The 19,730-nt window shown below is 35.7% G+C and overlaps 1 protein-coding gene across 1 annotated transcript in view; it reads left to right on the top strand.

Moving 5' to 3' along the window:
- The first annotated feature begins 271 nt into the window (after positions 1-271).
- Positions 272-19,730, top strand: part of LOC129005916 (MATH and LRR domain-containing protein PFE0570w-like) — a 46,788-nt gene continuing 27,329 nt past the window's right edge. Inside the window, exons 1-6 of the mRNA XM_054434955.1 lie at positions 272-456; positions 1,790-1,920; positions 10,551-10,704; positions 13,064-13,339; positions 14,153-15,432; positions 16,415-16,485. Of these exons, the coding sequence (XP_054290930.1) occupies positions 283-456; positions 1,790-1,920; positions 10,551-10,704; positions 13,064-13,339; positions 14,153-15,432; positions 16,415-16,485 (2,086 nt within the window). The 5' untranslated portion in view covers positions 272-282. The remainder of the gene's footprint in view (positions 457-1,789; positions 1,921-10,550; positions 10,705-13,063; positions 13,340-14,152; positions 15,433-16,414; positions 16,486-19,730) is intronic.

The raw sequence follows: 19,730 nt of genomic DNA on the forward strand, positions 1-19,730 counted from the left end.
ATAAGGCCTATAATTTCTTTCCCATGACAAATAGATAAAGTCAATAAAACTTAATCAAGTTGTAGGCCTAAGTTATTATACTTTTGTTAAAGGAAGTAGGCTAATATAACAAAAGATGACCCTGTGATGCAAAAGTAATAGGCTGCACTAACTTAGTATTATTTCACCTAATACCGTAAAGCTAAGTTCTTGAACTAACTTATTACTTCAAATTAATGGTATTTCCCATTTCTACGTGGTATAACTTATTTAATTTTATTCTAGAAATGAATCGATTAAATTATGAGTGCTGAAAAAGAAACCTACGTGAGACGTAGGGCTTTTAACAAGATCCACGTCAACAGTTGGTTAATTTACTTAGAGAGAGATGGCTATGTTAGATGTCCTTTTCAAAACTGCAACTTCATGGCTTTCGATGTCAATGAGATGTGTGAGCACTATGGATACTGTACAGGAGTAAGTAGGCCTATTTCTTTAATTAATTATCCTAAGAAAAAATTTGATTAACCTAATATTCCTAGCCCTAAGTTAATTACAAACTTTAATGAAGTTAAGAGAAAACTTTTTCTTTTTTCTGGTAATTCACACTAAATAAGTTACACGGGAAAACTTTGATATCTTCATCTTAAAATCAATTAATTGTACAAACTGTCTGTAACCTATTCTTTTTGTATTATCAACCTCAGACTACTGTACTTTGATGATCATATCATATTATGCATTCATCACAGAACACCGGTATTCAATGTAAACTAAAATTAAAAGAAGAAGAATCCAATCTTACTCGACCCAACCTAGGGTAGCAGCCTACAGTTTCACAGAGAACCTGTGATATATTATCACATTAAAAAGGGACCGATATATAGCTAAGTTAACTTAATGTTTTTGATTCGTTTCGATATTAATATTGCACTCGCTGTTGGCTCGTCCTAGGTATGGGAATCAAGTAGCCTAGTTGATTAAAACTGAATATGATTCAGAACAGCTAGTTTACACGCATAAAGAAAAATTCTGGTAGTTTTTAAAAGGAAAAAATCTTGTAAACAAATATCACTTGATCGCCTATTTATTTCATCCGATTCTGCCTATGTACGATATGAGTTTTAAATCCGATAATTTTACAATGAAATAGTGATAGTGTTGATTTGAAAACCCTTGAAGTGATATTGGCGGTCGATTCACACTCACTGGTTACTGGATATAAAGTAGGCTACAGTAGCTACATCACCTTCCATTGCACACTATCACTTACATAGTACTTTATTTTTTACCTCAGTGGCATTGAAACCTTAAGAGGATTTTGGCCTCCCATTCTCTTATCCCTTTCCTCTTCTAATATTGATCCTCCAGTCTGAAGAAGTCTTTCATTACTTGGTCCTCCAAGTGGTTGTCTTACTTGTGGTACTCCTAGGAATTCATTTTTTTATATCTGATGTATCTGACTCTCCTCCACGCATAGCCTGTCCATCCGAGCCTTTTACTTCTGGAAAGCACCCGATATATCTGGGTGTTTAAAATCCCTGTTCATTCGCATCTCAACTGCCGTACCGGTATATTGAAATGGCCCGTCTATTTTCTCTACACTCTAACCCAGCAACAGCACCTCAACCTAGCATTTTTTAAAGGTGTGAGATTTGGTGTTAGTGACGATGTTAAATATCCTACATAAACTTGTATCAGTCGTAGACCAGTGAATACAGCATAATTAACATGATAATTTTATTTTGTGGCTTTATCCTGTGTATTAATTATTGTTATTTTGACTCATGAAAAAATATTGTCTTAACAGGATAACAGTTCTACAAGTTTTATTTGCGAAGTCTGCAATGGTTGTACTGTTTCCAAGAAGAAGCTACAGGAACACCGAGCACGAGCACACAACATCTCGGTCCCGCCGGCTAAAACAGACACAGTGGCTGAGTGAGTCACTATTCTATAATGTTTTTTTTGCATACTTTTCAATACTTTTTATTGATGTACAATAGACAGTCATTAATCTTGTTCAGGGGCCTGTTTCATTTAATAAACTGCATTTGGTGATCTGCTGATTTACTACTAATATTAGTTTGTAGTTTATTATGAAACAGGCCCAGGTCTTTGGTATAGTTTGATTACCATAATTACAAGCCTTGTTTGATAAAAAAAATTTCTAGTGCCTAATTACAGCCAATTGGCCACCAATTTTACCAAACTTTAAAATACATACATAATGGTAAAATATTGAATATACTTTCACCGATTTAAAAAATAGGCCTAATGTGTCCACTCAAAGTTTTATTTAGCTACTATGATTTTGAAAATACTATCAGTCCTAAGTGAAATCAAAGATAGAAAATTTTTAAAAGGTCCATCAATTGAGCAGTTTGGATTGTATCATGGTGGTTTGGACCATTCAAAGTTCAAGTGGCGAGGAAGTTATGTGGAGAGCAAACAGCTGTTTATATCTGATGCGAAACAAACAAACCCACTATTTGCGATCCTATGCATAAATGGAGTAAATTAATTTGGAACGTACAAACCACCATAACTGCTTGATGAAACTAACATTTCTTACACTTATGAGACTTTTAGAACTAGTAAAAAATGATAACATTATCAGATTCAGCATGAAAAAAACTGCAAGAAGACATACAGAGTGGCGCAGAGAAACTAGAGTTCCTAGAGACCCTCCATCAAAAAAGAGGACAATTATGACTCGCGGAACTTGCTTTGGAGAGGGGTGGGGTCACCAAATTTTTTTAAAATTTAGAATTAAGTTACTTTAATGCGATTTAGGGCTTTTAAACTTTTTTTAGACTATTTTAGATAGATACTGGAACTTTCAGTATCATGAATTTTTTTTACTGAATTTCGTCTGGCAATTCCTAAAAACATAGCCTAGCCTATATTGTAAGTTTTAGAAATTTCAAACTAGAAAATATGATTTGCTAGCCAATAATTTACTATCACTAAAATATTTGCTTTTAATTTCCATTCAGACATGCTTATGTTAACAATGCTGTTGAAAAAAATTGGCAACTTAGGCTTTTAACTCCAATACTTTTGTCTGGATTACTGGATCCCCCCTCATTTAATTGAGCGGAGCGAGCGAAGCGAGCGAAGCTCTTTGAGATCGGACCTTATGCAAACTATGTAATCAATTAACTCAATAACGGCTGAACATATTGAATCCAAACTTACCAGGGGTATTTCGACAAATATTTTTGATGTTTCGAAACAATCAAATTTAAATTTGATGATACCTGTACAATTTAAGACTGACATAAAATTTGCAATGTTTAACATGAGTCTTATGAGTTGCCATGATGGTTACGAGATAACAACGTAGATGTAAACAAAGAATCGTAGCGTAAGAGTATGCGACTCGACATTCTGTACCCACGGGCACCTCAGCATGCACATGCACATATGGCCTATTTACAAGAGACAGTACAAAAGAAAAGAAGTCCGATGAATACCATTAAGCGTTGATTAACAATACACCGATTCGCATAATTTCTGGCGGCCTTACTGAATTATTCCAAGCAGATTATTTCTTTTAATTGTTGTTATTGCTATTAGTTTTGTGGTAAATATTAGTCTATAATAATATTCAATACAATAAATAAATAATTACCTAGGCTTTTATTGAAGTCCAATTTTAACTGAGGCGTGTAAATAATTTGTTAGGCTTTTACAGTTACGATTACGATGCGTAGGCCTAATGCATAGACTGCTAGGCTTTTATTGAAGTCCACTTTTAACTGAGGCGTGTAAATAATTGGTTAGGCTTTTACAGTTACGATTACGATGCGTAGGCCTAATGCATAGACTGCTAGGCTTTTATTGAAGTCCACTTTTAACTGAGGCGTGTAAATAATTTGTTAGGCTTTTACAGTTACGATTACGATGCGTAGGCCTAATGCATAGACTGCTAGGCTTTTATTGAAGTCCACTTTTAACTGAGGCGTGTAAATAATTGGTTAGGCTTTTACAGTTACGATTACGATGCGTAGGCCTAATGCATAGATAGACTGCTAGGCTTTTATTGAAGTCCACTTTTAACTGAGGCGTGTAAATAATTGGTTAGGCTTTTACAGTTAAGATTACGATGCGTAGGCCTAATGCATAGACTGCTAGGCAGAAGTTCAGTTATAGCTATTTATAATAAGTAAATATTTAACTAAACTTGTTTAAGAGTCCAATTTATAACTTATAAGTGTGGAAATAATTTTCTCTGTACAGAAATGCAGACACAGCTATACATGCCAATGATGTAAATATATGTTCAGTATTTATGTCCGTTTGTTTAAACGTATATATTTTTTATTTGAAAGTCTGACACCATCAATCCCTTTTGGGCAAAAGATAGCCTCCTCCTAATATCAGCTTATCCTAATAGCTTATTAGGATATTGACAAAATAATATTTATCTTTATGCTATTACAAACACGCAGTTTTACCATTACTCATATATAAAAGTAAAAATCAATGACTTAATAGAAACAGCTGTCTGGATTCATATTTCCTTCAACTCTTCCAACCAACCACGAGAATTCAATTAATTGGATTGTTGCTATGATACGTCATCATGTGTTCAATTTGAATCATGAAAACAAATTTAAGTTATGGGATGTGTTTTGTTAATTATTACTTTGATTGTTTTTGTACGTGAGTAGCCTAAATTGTATATTTATTTTTAGTGCATCTTTTTTGTTCTTGTGAGTATGTTTTTAAACTATAATTATTTGGTAACATAATGGCAGGTAAACAAAACTCAAAGTAGGCCTAGGGCTAACTGAAGAGATACATTATTGTGAATTTAATTTTATTAAACTACAACGTGTGATTATTATATTCTGTAATGCCAGTTAGGAAAAAGCCAAGCATTGGAAGGCGTGCAAGAAGGACTAATAATGTGGCAAGATTTCGTGAAATACATACTGACAACAACAACCAAAGCCTTAGGGAAAAATTTGTAAAAGATATCATTGATCAATCGTATACTACTTGTAGCAAATGTTCTCGATGTGAGTTACGCAGCTCAAAAGGTCCATCAGTGTGCAGCAAATGCCGGACCAAGATAGGCAAGTTTACAATAGACAATTTTATGGATCCTGGAGTAGTTCCACCTTATCTAAAGGATTTAACACAAATCGAGCAAATGCTAATAGCTCGTGTGCATCCGGTGATGCGTGTGTATCAGTTACGCTGCGGGGGCAGTCCTGGTCAGTATCGCTATAGTGGAAATATCATAAACGTTCCACAAGACATCACACAATTAGCGACCAAACTCCCAACCACTCCGGAAAACTTGAGCATTATTTTGATACGCAAGCGTTCAGGCACCGAATACAAGGATTTCAGAGTACGACGTCAGCGTGTTGTGGATGCTCTTCGATGGCTCAAACAAAACAACCCGCTATATGCAGATATTGAGCTTGACAATGAAGTCATTGAATCGTTACCCAACAATGACTTCATAACCGAACGGCTACCATTCATTACCGATGAGTTTAACGAAACAACTGAAATCGAAGATGAAAATGTTGTTGAAACATCCGTTCTCATTAATCAGCGAAGACATCAAGAACAAATTATCCGAGGCGTGTTGCAATGGCCAGAACATAATGGAATGCCAATAAATGAGTTCAGCAGCTCAGACTATATAGCTCAAGCGTTTCCTCACCTCTTTCCTAAAGCACAAGGATTGTGGAAAGACGTTAGGCGTCCGCAAAGTATGGAACTAACTTTTAAAGAGTGGTGCAATTACATTATGCATTATGAGGATCACAGGTTTGCTCAAGATCCTCGATTCAGATTCTTTTGTCTGAATACCATGCAGAGACATGAATCCCTTAGCAACTTCTTGCATATGCAAGTAAAATACGAGGTTCCTGTGCTTACTGGTACCAGCGGCGCTTGGAACTGGAGGCCATGGTAAACCAGCTTGGAGTACCAACACTATTTTTGACATTGTCAAGTGCTGATCTCTGGTGGCCGTGCATGTTTCGACACTTTGGCGTGGATCCAGGCATATTTAAGGAAAACGAACGTAAAATGAGTCGTGTTATGCAAAAAAAACTTAATGAAAATCCTCAAGTTGCAGATGAAGTTTTCACAAAGCGTTAGCGTGTACAGATTTTCTTTAAAATTCTGGAAGAGAAGTTTGACGTAAAAGAATGGTGGTATCGTTTTGAATATCAACACAGAGGGAGTCCACATGTTCATGCTGTTCTGTGGCTTAAGGGAGCTCCTGATGTGAGAACTTTTTCCACAGCTCTACCTGAGGAAATAAGCCAGTTCATCGCCTATTATGATAATTTGATATCAGCCTGGGATCCTCATCCTGGGGCAGAGCCTGCTGAAGTACACCCATCACGGTTAGAATGTACTGATGTGCCTTTTGATGACAGCAAAAAAATGGCTCAGTTGCTTAATCGTGTACAAGTTCATTCAAGATGTGGTGATCACTGTTTAAGGAAAAAACATGGAAAAAGTGTTTGTCGTTTCAATTACCCAAAGAAACAACAAAGTGAATCAACTCTCGTCCCTAATGAACGTGGAATTTTTGAGTTCACGCCTAAACGAAACCATAGCTGTCTTAACGATTACAACACATTTGTGTCACATGCTTGGCGAGCTAACAGCGACATAAAAGTAATTGCAAGTGAACATGCCATTATCAATTACATCAGCAAGTATGCATCCAAAGGTGAACCAATGTCAAAAGACTACCAAGACATATTTAACTCAATTGTTGAAAACTTAGCAATGGACACACCAGCTCGGACAGCATTCTCAAAGCTTATAAATAAAATGATCGGATCGAGAGATATAAGCGCCTGTGAGGTTCATCACTTGCTCAATGGTGAAAAGCTATTCAGCTGTTCAAGACAGTTCGAACAAGTTTATTTAGGCAGTGTTGATTATGTCGAAATTAGCAGACAAGGAAACACAAAGAATATGCTTCAAAAATACATCGAGCGCCCCGATTCCCTGGAAAATGTAAATCTCTTTGAGTACGGAACGAGTTTTGAGAGAAATAGGAGATTACAAAAGCATAAAATATTGCGAGTAACATCTAAGTTCAAAGAAGGACTGTCAGAAGATGGAGATGAACAGTATTATAAGCAAAAATTAATGCTTTACAAACCGTTTAGGGACATGTCAAACCTAATGACTCATTGTACATGGAAAGAGTCATATGTAAATGCAAATATAACACATTGGCAACTGCAGGGAGAACCAGATGAATCAGATTCAGAAGATGAACCACTTCCTCCTGACAATTTGGACTACTATGACTGGCAAGTAGTAGCAGGGTCATCAACATCAAACGCGCCCTTAGATGTCGACCTCGGTCGTCGGGATATTGATCGTCAGTTTGATTGGTATGAAACCATTAAACTTTACCCAAATATTGAAGACAATGTGGACTTCATACAGAAATCTAAAGAAGAGTATGAGCTTGAAAATGGACAAACGCTATCAGCTATTGAGTTAAATGAAGAACAACAGAAAATCCTCGACCATTATTGTTTTCAGCTTAATAACTTAGAAACTTGCCAACAAAAGCGAACATTGATACTGGGTCCAGCAGGAGTGGGTAAATCAGCTGTTATAAAGAAGATGATCTCTATAACTAAAAACATGTTTGGTGATGGCTCAATAATGCTTATGGCACCTACTGGGGTTGCAGCAAACAATATTAATGGGTGTACAATTCACAGTGCTCTAAAAATAAACAGCACTCGTGGACATATGCAGGATTTAGAAGGAGAAGCTGAGCGGATACTCCAGGAAATGTTTGCCAAAGTTGTTACAGTGATTGTTGACGAAGTATCAATGCTTGGTTTACGAATGCTTTCATACATGGATCGCCGCTTACGACAAGCTCGACTGAATCAAAGTGATGAGCCACTCGGAGGATTCATTGTATATTTTGTTGGAGATATGTCACAGCTTCCACCTGTGCTTGACACCCCACTCTATGATATTCCTAAAAACAACAATGATGATATGACTCTTGGTAAAGTGGTATACAACTCTTTTGATGCTGTATTTTTCCTAAACACAATTATGAGACAGCAAGGTGACAACCAACAACAATTCAGGAATGTATTAAACAATATTGCTAATGGAAGTATCACACAAAACGACTACGAAATTTTGGCCTCACGTTTTACGAACTATAATTTAGGAAAGAAAATCCAGTTTGAAAATGCTATACGTATTATCACAACCAATGAATCAATTATGGCTTATAATAAGAACAAGCTCAGAAGCCTCAATGTACCTGTTGCGTGTATCACTGCTATGAACAACAACATGACTGCTGCTAATGCAACATCAGATGACTGCCAAGGCCTTAACAAACACCTCTTTATTTCAAAAGGTTGTCGTGTGATACTTAGAAGTAATCTTTGGACTTCTGCAGGCCTATGTAATGGTAGCATTGGTACTGTAGCTGACATTATATACAAATTTACCGACACAGAAAATTATCTCGAAGATTTCCCTATTTGCATTTTGGTACAGTTTGAAAATTATATTGGACCTACATTGTACAACGGGTTGTTGCCTATCCTCCCAGTAACTGTTTCCTTTAAGCTGAATGGTGTCCAATGTTCTCGAAGGCAATTTCCACTAAATCTTGCCTATGCTATTTCGGTACATCGCAGCCAAGGATGTACTGTAGATCAGGCTGTGGTCGACCTAGGCAAGACAGAATTTTCCCTCGGCTTGACTTATGTAGCTTTGTCAAGAGTAAGAACCATCGAGGGCTTGCTGATAGAGCCATTTCCCATAGAGAGGATCAAAAACATAAAGAAGAATAGCAAATGGCAAGCGAAGCAAAAAGAGATGGAAAGGCTCAAGAAAATTGCTTGCAACGATGGGCTCGAAAAATAAGGTATGTATTGATCAATAAAATTTACTTTTGTTTTTAGGTTGTAATTGATAATACAAGTATTTTTAATAACAAATTGTATTTGTAAAGAAGGTTATTTGCTTATATCAATGCTTGCTTACTCCGCTCAATTGGCGGACCTGAGGCCGCATGCCTAGTATCAAATTACTCGATTACCAATATGTTTTGCAAGACTAGGAGTCTTATTTAAACAACTCATTTTGGAGTTTAGTGGTACAATCCATGGACTCCAAACTCTGGTGATGTTTTTAATACAGTGTGAAATGCAGTTTCTTCAGAAACACAAGCAAAATGATTTAATTTACAGTCATGGTTTTGAAGAACAAAACTGACAATTACGGAGGATGATGCAACTGCTTAAAAAGGTTGGAGTTGTGTTGATTTTTTTTAAAATCAAGTAAACTTTTTTTGCAACTAATCCCTTTTATTAACTTGACTGAAAATAAGTTACACATTTTCTTTTCGGCATTAGTAGGGTCTAGGAGCGTTCAAGAATGACAACACAAGAAGTAAGAAAATTATTTTAATGTAAGCAAGTAGGAGTGTAAACGTAAGCAGAAAACAGACGAGGAGCTAGTTGTAGTTAGATAGTCGCTGGTATGTGTGGTGGTGAGCAGAGGCAGAGGCAGCTGGGTTGATTTTGCCAACAGTCCTAAGCTTTCAACACAAAATTTGATCAAACAAGGAAACAAAACTTCTAAATATAAGATATCATTACAGTGACACAATATTTTAATATAAGTTAGTTTCCAATTTCATTCTTATCACTTTGTGATTGATGATCAGAGCCAATCACTAATACTAGGCCTACTATGCGTTCAGGAATAATTTGATCTATTAATTTTTTTTTCTAAATCCCGGACATTTAAGGTTTTGCCGAAAATCCCCCTGGACGGTTTTTATGTACCTAAAAAGAGGACGTGTCCGGGAAATGAAGGACGTCTGGGATCCCTAAGAGAAACGGGAAATTTTGAAATAATCATAAAAACAAAGAAAATTGTATAACAAGATTTTTAATGCTGAAAACATGTTGCTCAAGAGTGGACACATACATGAGAAATGTTGGAAATGAAATAAGAATAAAGTTAAAAATCACTTTTAAATCGCATTCAGTTAAGTGCTGTCTATTGCACCTAACACAATTACACATCCAAACATTTTCAAGGACCTTTGCGTACTCATTGATGTTAGTCAGTATCTGTTGACAAAATCTAAGCATAACTCACCGTAATTTGGTTTAGAGCTTGAACAATCTGAATTACAGGGAGGAATATCATAATGGTGTCAGAACACTCGTTGTGCAGCTGTTAAACCCTTACTACCACTGCACACCCCGCACTACTCCACTGCTCCATCTCAACTAAATGTCCATTACTACTTGGCGTCATTACTTCCGCTTCCCACTCCTACGAGGCTTACAGGTGTATCTAAAGACTTCATAATTTCCCATTTCCCTGTATAAAATTTAAAAATGTTTAATCGGTGAAAACATATCATGTTTTACCATTTAAAGTATAGCTGGGTACTAAAATGGGAACAAAGCTGGAACTAATAGGCTAGTAAATTTGGTTGTATTTTGTAATGCCTTCTGTTTTTCATTATTGTGCTACAACTAAGTGTTGTGGATTGTTTGTTACAGAGGTGAGGAGCCAGAACCTCGTAGGCCCAGTCGGGTGACTTTGTTGTCATGGGGAGTGTTCTATGACAAGTACAAATATGTCAAGTGTTCCAACTGTCACTACGTGGGCTCCTCCGTCACAGACATGTGCCGTCACTACTTTGTCTGCAAAAAGGTATCAACACAATTAGGTATAACCGCGATAATGAGTTGCTGAGTGATCAAGGATATTCAAAATAATTGTGTGGATAGTACAAACCTAAAATTACCTGAAAATACCTAGCGTTGGCTTTGAATGTAAAATTCAAGCTTCAATACAGGTTTAGGTATGTGGGTGTAGATACCCTTTAAATTTGTTTCATACACTTCTATACACAAAATAAATTGCATTCGAAAGCCTGTATTTGCCTGGTAAATTAAAACACACACAAAATGGGACTTAATTGGTTGTGGGTGAAGGAAACGTCAACTCTATTCTATAGTCGGTTCATGTGCTAGTGGGTCTTCTTTCATGCTAAATATCTGGTTCGTCGCTGTATTATGTAAATTTATCTAGTATCAGTAGATTTTTTGTGATCATGGTTAATTTGCACAGTTGCAGCATGGTCAATTCACTCGTAGATAGTCAGCAGTCTATTGTATATTGTTTTGTTAGCTATTTAATTAGCAAGTTAAAATTCTAGATATGTTTCCCGCTTTCTTAGAGTTCTTATAACTTTTTTAAAATACTATTTTTTAAATAAAATTTAAATCATACTTAGGGTAGTGGCCTCTTAAGTTCTTAACTCTCTACCAAGCTTTTAAGGGTTCATAACGAATTCATCCCTGGGTTACTCCTAGAGCCGCCATGTTGTATTTCTCAAAGATTGTTTTTTCTCAATAACTGTGATAGGCCTAACCTACCTAAACTTTAAAATTTTGGATTAATTAATATCATTAAATTATAAGAAAAAATCAAAATATGCCAGGGAAAAATTTGAAATGGCTGCCATTTTAACTTTTTGGACAAGAATGAGTATAAGATCGTTCGAATCTTATCAAAAAGACACAAGTATACTGTTCTATTGGAAATATTTAAGACCATAATGACCATAATGACACCTTAACATTATAAATCCAATTTTAAAAAACCTAGATATGACATGAAACTAAACTACCCTTCATTTGGATCGATGATTGTCACATTTTTTGAAGACAATATTTAGCGTACAATCTGACCTACACCAATAAACACTCACCACAGTAAATGTCATATAACTATCTCTGTTATGTTTGATCCACATTTTGTGTTCAAAGGGCTTTAAGATGAAACTTTTTAAGTGCTATGTATTTTATCATGCATCTACACCTTTCATTACCTTTTAATTTTTAAAGTCAAATCTGTAACTTTACCCTTTATGCAGATGATACAACAGCTCTCATCAGACGAAGTACTGTTAAAATGTTACATGATGATGTCAAAAAAACAATTGGAGAAATAGCAAATTGGTTTTAAAAAAATGGCTTACTTTTGAATGAAGATAAAACTAGTGTTTTAATTTTCAAATTGAGAAATTCAACCACTGGATCAGAAACTACTGACTCGCCCACAAATGTAGTAAAGTTTTTAGGGATATATTTGGATAGTAAACTACAATGGACAGAACATATTAATTTTCTAAACAAAAAACTTAGTCCAACAAGATATGCTGTAAGTGTTTTAATTCAGGTTACCTCCTTGGAAGTATGTAAAAATGTTTATTATGCTTATGTGTACTCTATTTTAAGCTATGGTATTACATTATGGGGGACAGCCACAGATGTCCACAAAGTTTTTAAAAAACAAAAGTCAATAATCAGAACTCTTGCAAATTGCACCAAAAAAACATCATGTAGACAATTGTTTCGAAATTTTAAAATTTTAACTCTAACTTCAATATACGTTTTTGAAATTTTAAAAATGGTTCATGGAAATCCTGGTATGTTTCAAAATTATCTTAGTAATCACTCATATAATACCCGAAGACAAGACATTTTTCAATACCCCACTCATAATTAAAAAAAATATGAAACAAGTCCTCTCTATATGGGGTTAAAAATTTACAACAAAATTCCAAACTCCTTAAAATAATTAAACTTAGCAAAATTTACAGACAAAATCAAAACAGTTTTAATAGAAAAAGCATATTACACTCTTGAGGAATTTTTCAACGACTCCTGGTAACAGACACCCAATCTCTCATCAACCTCTCCTAACATAAACAGTTCCACCATGCTGTCGCTTTGTAGGGGTAACTTACTGGCTAAATCCTAGGTTTTTATATACCTATTTAGATTTCCTTATTTATTAGAAACCTTGACAATGTACCTGTCTGTGTATTACATTTGTAATAACTTTATCAGATGTTATGTGCAATAAAGAATTGTCATTTGTCATTGTCATTTGTCATTTGTCTACAGTATGAGCCCTTAGAATAAGATTTTCTCAATAATTTACTAAAAAAAATGTCATAGGCTATCCATGAATTATCTAAACAGTATTAATAATTTTCCAGGAAAAAAAACTCCTACTGTACGTCTGTCCGGAGTGCAAAGGGCGCTCACGCGATGTAGCACAGTTGATCCAACATCTGGAACAAGCTCACAACCTCTACAAGAGACCCGATCAGTTCAATCATATATCTCGCAACATGACACAGTACTGGGAGAAAGAGCTGCGCGAGGACAAGTTTGCCACGTGTTTGCATATCAATAACAGCAGAGAGCGGGACTGTGAATACATCGATGTGGACTTGCTGGGAATCAACGAGCACTCCCAGACCTGCAAAGGGGTGAGACAATGCCATTCAATGATTAACACCTTTTTGGGGGTTTCAGTTGCCATTAGTGATGGTCATTCAAATAATTTAGCATCTCAAATTCAACTCCAAATCCTAAGGAATTGAAGCTCATATTCATGTGAAATTGTTAAGCAAATACAATCAAATGATTGTAATCTTCTGGCTATGTTGCTTGTTGGTGATCACAAATGGTTGATTCAAACTCTAAAAAATGTGAGGATGAAATTTAAGGCAATGCAATTAAAATATTGAGATTTAGAGATACTAGGCGAATGGATTTTAAAATTTTGGAATATTTTATCATCTGGATTGGTTCAAAGGCTACAGGAGAATGAATGTATTAAAATTCAGAATTATTTTAGAAGGCAAAGATAGTCGCTTGTACTTGTTTGTTTACGTGGAAGAGGTTTTTCACATTGATTGTAGTTATGCTCTACAATGTGGACTAAAAATCTGTACAGTTATCATGAATTAAATTATAATTGTTTCTTCCATTTCAAAATTAAATATACAGTCAAAACAAATGAAAAACCACATAGGCTTAAAACTTCTGAAATGAATAACCTCAAAGTGGTTTAAAAAATTGGTAATTTCTTGTACACAAGTGTAACAATGAATAACGTTTTATATATAGGCTAATTAAATATCCACTAGGCTCATTGCTAATATTTCAGTGCTATCAAGGAGGAAATAATTTTTTGCTATATCACAACTTCTTAGAGGACCATAATATTTTGACAGTTTTTTTGCGCACAATATATCATGTAGCAATCTTATGTATTTTTATACAAATGTTTTTTTCAGCCACAGCAAGTTTTATCGAAACAATGGTTTTGTGAATTTTGCACAAAGTGGACCAGCAGCGATGAAAAACTAACTAAACATCATATTTTGACACACCACATAGCCCATGACTTAGGAGTAAAAGTCGAACCAGATCTTCCTCAAAGGCTTATTGAATCAGAAAAGAGAACCATAAATAATGGTCAAGATACAACTGTGTCTCGACAATCCAGTTCAGTTAAAAGATTGGACCCACAAAGGAAAAACTCCCAAGTATCACCCAACAAAGAGCTTGAAATTGAAATTTCTAAAAAACCATGTTCAACACCATTAGTCCACCAAAAGAGTTTGCAGTCGGAAAACTCCCAAGTAATTTCAAATACCACCGTGGCAAAGAAGTATGTTCAAGGATCGAACCAGAATGAAATGCGAAGAGAAAGAGTTTCTACCTCGTCATCTAGAAGAATCTTCGTTAATGTTGATAGTGAACCTGAAACAATAGTGCCAGACTTGATAATGGAAGATTGTCCCTTTACTGTTGTGGGCTCAAAAGATAAGAACAAGGAGATTTTTCTTGATTTAGTTGAAGACAAGATTGTTCCTCGAAAAAGTGCATTCAAACAAACAGATACGGAAAGTAATATGTCTGAAGAAAATGGTTTATTCACTGAAGATTATTCAATTACAAACTTAGAACAGGACAACCATATTCTTCCCGATTATATTGTGTCCACCAGTGAAATTCGGTTTGAAGAAGTAAGTAATGGAAATTACTATGTTAAAGAGGAGCCTGTGATGTTCAGGAGTAATACAAATCACCATATTACATTACAGCAAAGAAAATCAAAAACGACAATACTTGATGAGGAAACTGATTTGAAAGAAAATCATGATAAATATAGGAAAAGTAACACTGAAAATTCATTTTGCAGTGAATTCAAACTCGATTCAACAATAACAACTAGCCAAACTACGCATGAAGGTGAAATCAAAGTAATAGAGGGTGCAAACAAAAGTTCAACAAAAGGAAAGAAGAAGGAGAGAGGAAGGAGGTTTGTAAATGAAGTAAATGCTGCAAATGGTGATGAGGACATGAGTGGAAAAATGTCTAAACCTAATAAAAGTCCCAGCCTTGTCCTTTTCAAAGACGAGCTATCATCTGATGAAGATGAGAAACCAGAAAAGTATGAAAACGTTGTTGAAGAAAACCCCTCATTTGATTGGTATTTAGAAAGCCCATATAAAAATATGCCACCAAAAAGTTACAGCAGAAGAAGGTCAAGCGAAGACAATCTTGCTAGGTATGTAAACATGTCTGTTAAAACTACCTACCTAGTATCTTAATATACAATTTTCCATACGGGTCTCAAAAACAAATAATCCACTTACAAGTGTGTAAATATTAATAATACAATTTTGTTGATAGTATTATTTAAAAAAAATTTAATTTCACAATAGGAACACTACATTTTTACGTTGTTTCAGGAATGTCAAAGCTGTCGAATTGAAATAAATACCTATGTAAACAATAAAAAGATTGTAAAAACAATAAAGAAGTTAACACGTTCGCTACTACAATAGTATAAAATGTATAGACTAGCAAGTAGCGACACACATATGCGACGGCCGGTTTCTACCCATGGACCGCATATATGCGACCGCTAGTCACATTAAAATAGACTGACTGATGCACATATGCGTTGGTGTTCCAATGTTATCAAAAGTAAATGATCACTGTTTAATAGGTTTTCGCCCGTGGTCTGTGTGTACTGTTAACCAAGAGACAGCCGGTTTATGTGTAAGATTAAATTGTATACCTCTGTCCGTGGCAGTGATCGGGCACGCTCGGTAGCAAACAAGTTAAGTTGTCAATCATGGCCATGGACATGGTAATACTAATAGCTTGAACATGTGGACTGTTACCTTATGGGTTGTTACCTTAGGTTTAGTAGTAAGTGTTGATTAAAGATTTTCGTCGCTCCTGACATGTGTTGTTAATCCTGAAACTTCTTATGGCTTCAGTTTTACTAACCAATGATGGATACCAGGAAACACCTGATATAATTCTGTGAATAAAATACACTGATGAACATCAATAAACAACTTCAAACCAAGAATAGTGATTAATTCATTTTATTACCACAAATTTTAAAAACCAAGCACTTAGCTCAGGTTTTTTATGTAGTATAATTTGTCTAAGACATACCTAACATACAAGGTACACAAGTCTTACCTTATTCTTATTAGTAGCAATGAGTCCTAATTTTGCTGATTCTTTTTCAGGAGTTCAGCAAAGGATTCAGTAATAGTGCGCAACACAAGTAAACTTGAAACTGGCCTGCATCAAAGTTCAAGTAAGTGGGGTGTACCACCAGTTATGGTACCTGACAGTTTAGAAGACTATTTACTCTTGCTTGCACACACAATAGACAATACTTTATTGCATAATAAATAATCATTGAGAATAATACAGCGTCATATTTACAGGTGTATTACAGAAACATTTCATTTTATGGTCTTGAGATGAATTCTTTTTTGGTGTAGGAGGGTCTTTCCAGCAGCCAGTCTGTGAGTTTTTTCTTGAAAGTGGATGAATTATTCAACTGTCACAGTTATTCTGGAAGGAGATTAGAGTATTAGCTCATTTTTAGGATGGTTTTCTTTCAGTAAGTGATAGCTTGTGGATTGGAAGGCTGAATCTAATGCATGTCTGATAAAGTCCCTATGACTGGTTTGTTGGGTGGCTATTGCATGTAGGATGGTTTCACGGATGTGGAGTGACACCACAGTGAGTATCTTTTGTTCTTTGAACGGTCCGCGGCAGCTGTCTTGTCCAATGCCAACCAAAACCTGATTGTCCTCTTTTGTTGGATGAGAACGTGTTCTAAGTTGAATGCAGTGGATCCTCCCCAGACCTCTATGCCATATCTCAGATGAGATTCAAAAAAAGCAAAATAGGCTACCTTAGCTGCATCTGTTCCACTTATTTGTTTTATCCTTCTGATGACGTAAGTGGCTGAAGAAAGTCTTTTGCATAGTAGGTCTACGTGAGTTTTATGTTAGTTTGGAGTCAATGGTCATGCCAAGGTACTTTGTCTCGGTTTTCTTTTCCAGGCCATGTAGGGGGATGTCTGTAGTGGCACTTCTGTTGCTGAAAATAATTTGTACAGTTTTATTTTCATTAAGAACAGGGCCATTTTCTTCGCAGTAGTGTTTGGTCTTGATGAAATGTGCTAGTGTGTTTCTTTCTAATTTTTCCATGGACTTATTTGCAAGAGTGAGGACTGTGTCGTCTGCATACATGACAGTGTGACAGGGGCCTTGCAAATCTTCTAGCAGGTCGCTTGTCAGGAGTAGGAACAGAACTGGTCCCAAAAATGTGACAACAATTCACAAAGCTGGGTTTTTGGACGTTTGTAGTTTTATTTCCTAAGTAGGAAGGCTATGTATAAATAATTAGGTCTACGTACCCAAGAGATGGGCTATGGACCATGATTATAGGTATGGTCCAGCGATACAACTGTCTGCAGTACTATCCTGCTAATTAGACCAATTTGTATGTACCAAAGGCAAAAACGTGGTTCGGATTCCACTATAAACTGTAGGTCCCTTAGTTGCCATTAGCAGTTTGGGCTATTAATTAACAGCTGTGTCTAAGGAATGTCGGCCTTAGTCACTAACAAGACTACATGATCGCGCCACTCATCCTACACTCATCTCCATTCATACTTGGCTTAAAATACCTACTTTGTATTGTCGCCATTTCATTGAACAATGAACAGTGAACTGACCCCTGTTGGACACCCCTATGTATGTCGGTGGTTTCTGAGTGGGCTTTGCATATTGTGTTGTTTTCGATGTAATTTATTTAAACCAACTGCTTTCTGTCTTTCAGATGGCTTCTGAACCATCCTGCTTCCTTTGCCCTAACCCCCAGGGCTTCTAGTTTTCTCAGACGCTGTTCATGGTTTAGACAGTCAAAAGTTTTACTGAAATTGAGAAAGAGGGTGGTAGCTTTTGAGCCATCTTCAAGCTGGTCCAGTATACTCTGTGAACTGTATTAGGGCTGTGGTTGTTAAGCGGCCTTTGAGGAAACCATGTTGTTGGGTAGTGAGAAGACTGTGCTGTTCAAGGTGGGACATTAGCTTTTTTAAAGACAATCTTCTCTAATATTTTTGCGAAGGTTGGTATTAGTGAGATTGGTCTGTAGCTACATGTTTCTTTTGGAAGACCGTTTTTGTATTTAGGGTAGACTTTAGAAATCTTCAGTTGGGCTAGAAATCTCCTTGAGAGAGTGATTTATTTATGATGTCTGTTAGAGGCCCTACCAGTTCTTCTTTGCAGTGTTGTTTTTACTTCTCGATAGCGATAAACTCTGGGATATTAGTTTTAGACCTATTAAAATGCAATTTTTTTATTCTTAGACTTCAAAGTACACATTGTAACACTTTCTCAATTTGACAACTGCTCTGCATGAAAAATGTTTGACTCTTCCAATCTGGGGTTGTTTCTACTTTGGTTGCAGCTAAAAAATTGCAATAATGGTTATTGTTGGTTGATATTGGACATTGGTGCTTTGTTTTTGATGGTTTGAGGGGCTGTGTTATTGGTTCTAAGCGTCCTATCTGCAACTGCGGCAAAAAAAGTGTTGAAACAGGTGGCTATTTCTGGTGGGTTATCTATTATTTCTCATTGACAATTTGGCTGAATTGGTGTGTTGTTTGTTGGTTTTATTTTCTTCTCATTATTAATTACTTGCCATAGGGCTTTGGATTTGTTTTCTGCTTCATTTATATGGCTTGTGATGCGTTTCTCCTAAGGCGTTTTAATCTTTTATCGTAGGGTGACTTGCCCAGTAAATGACCGGTTAAGGTAAAATGTTCTTGTTGACTTAACACAATGCTCTCAATTAGATTCCGCTCATTCATAGGTTAGGACAAAGATAATTAATTATAATTTTAATCTGATATCGATACTTATATTTCTTAATAATGTCTGAGCATTTTAATGGTAAATAATTGTAATTTAGAGTCCAAACCCAAACCCAGTAAATGACCCGACGGTCATTCATTGGTTTCGCCCAGAAATCTGTTCCAGTACATGACCGTTTGAATAAAAACTTATTTGATGGCTTACGTATGGAAACGGATAGTATTAGATTAATATACACTCTCAATATCAAATATTAGCCAAATAAATCACCATTTCAACAGTTTTTTCACAAAAAAATGGTAATGAAAAAAAAGACTTACTTTACATATTCACTACCTACTATTGTATAGTAGAAAAAAAATGGACAACTCATTCGATCAAAGCTCTTGGACTAAAATTGCATGACATAAAAACACCTATGGTATTATGAAAAAAGATCATTATTTCATAAGGACAACTTACTTTCAACTTTGTCAAAGCTCTTAGAAAAAATTGCAATAGTGTTTGAAATAAAACACCTATTGTCTAATGAAACAATCATTTGTTAGAAGGACTACTCATTTTGTCAAAGCTCTTTTTCTTGAAAAAAAGTTCCCAAACAAACGCACCATTAGATCTTTCCACTAAATGTTGTTCCCCGTCCTCTCTATCAACACTAGCCAACAAT

Source organism: Macrosteles quadrilineatus, unplaced genomic scaffold (assembly GCF_028750875.1).
Source record: "Macrosteles quadrilineatus isolate MER2022 unplaced genomic scaffold, UCM_ALF_1.0 Scaffold_44__1_contigs__length_1017569, whole genome shotgun sequence".
NCBI lineage: Eukaryota > Metazoa > Arthropoda > Insecta > Hemiptera > Cicadellidae > Macrosteles > Macrosteles quadrilineatus.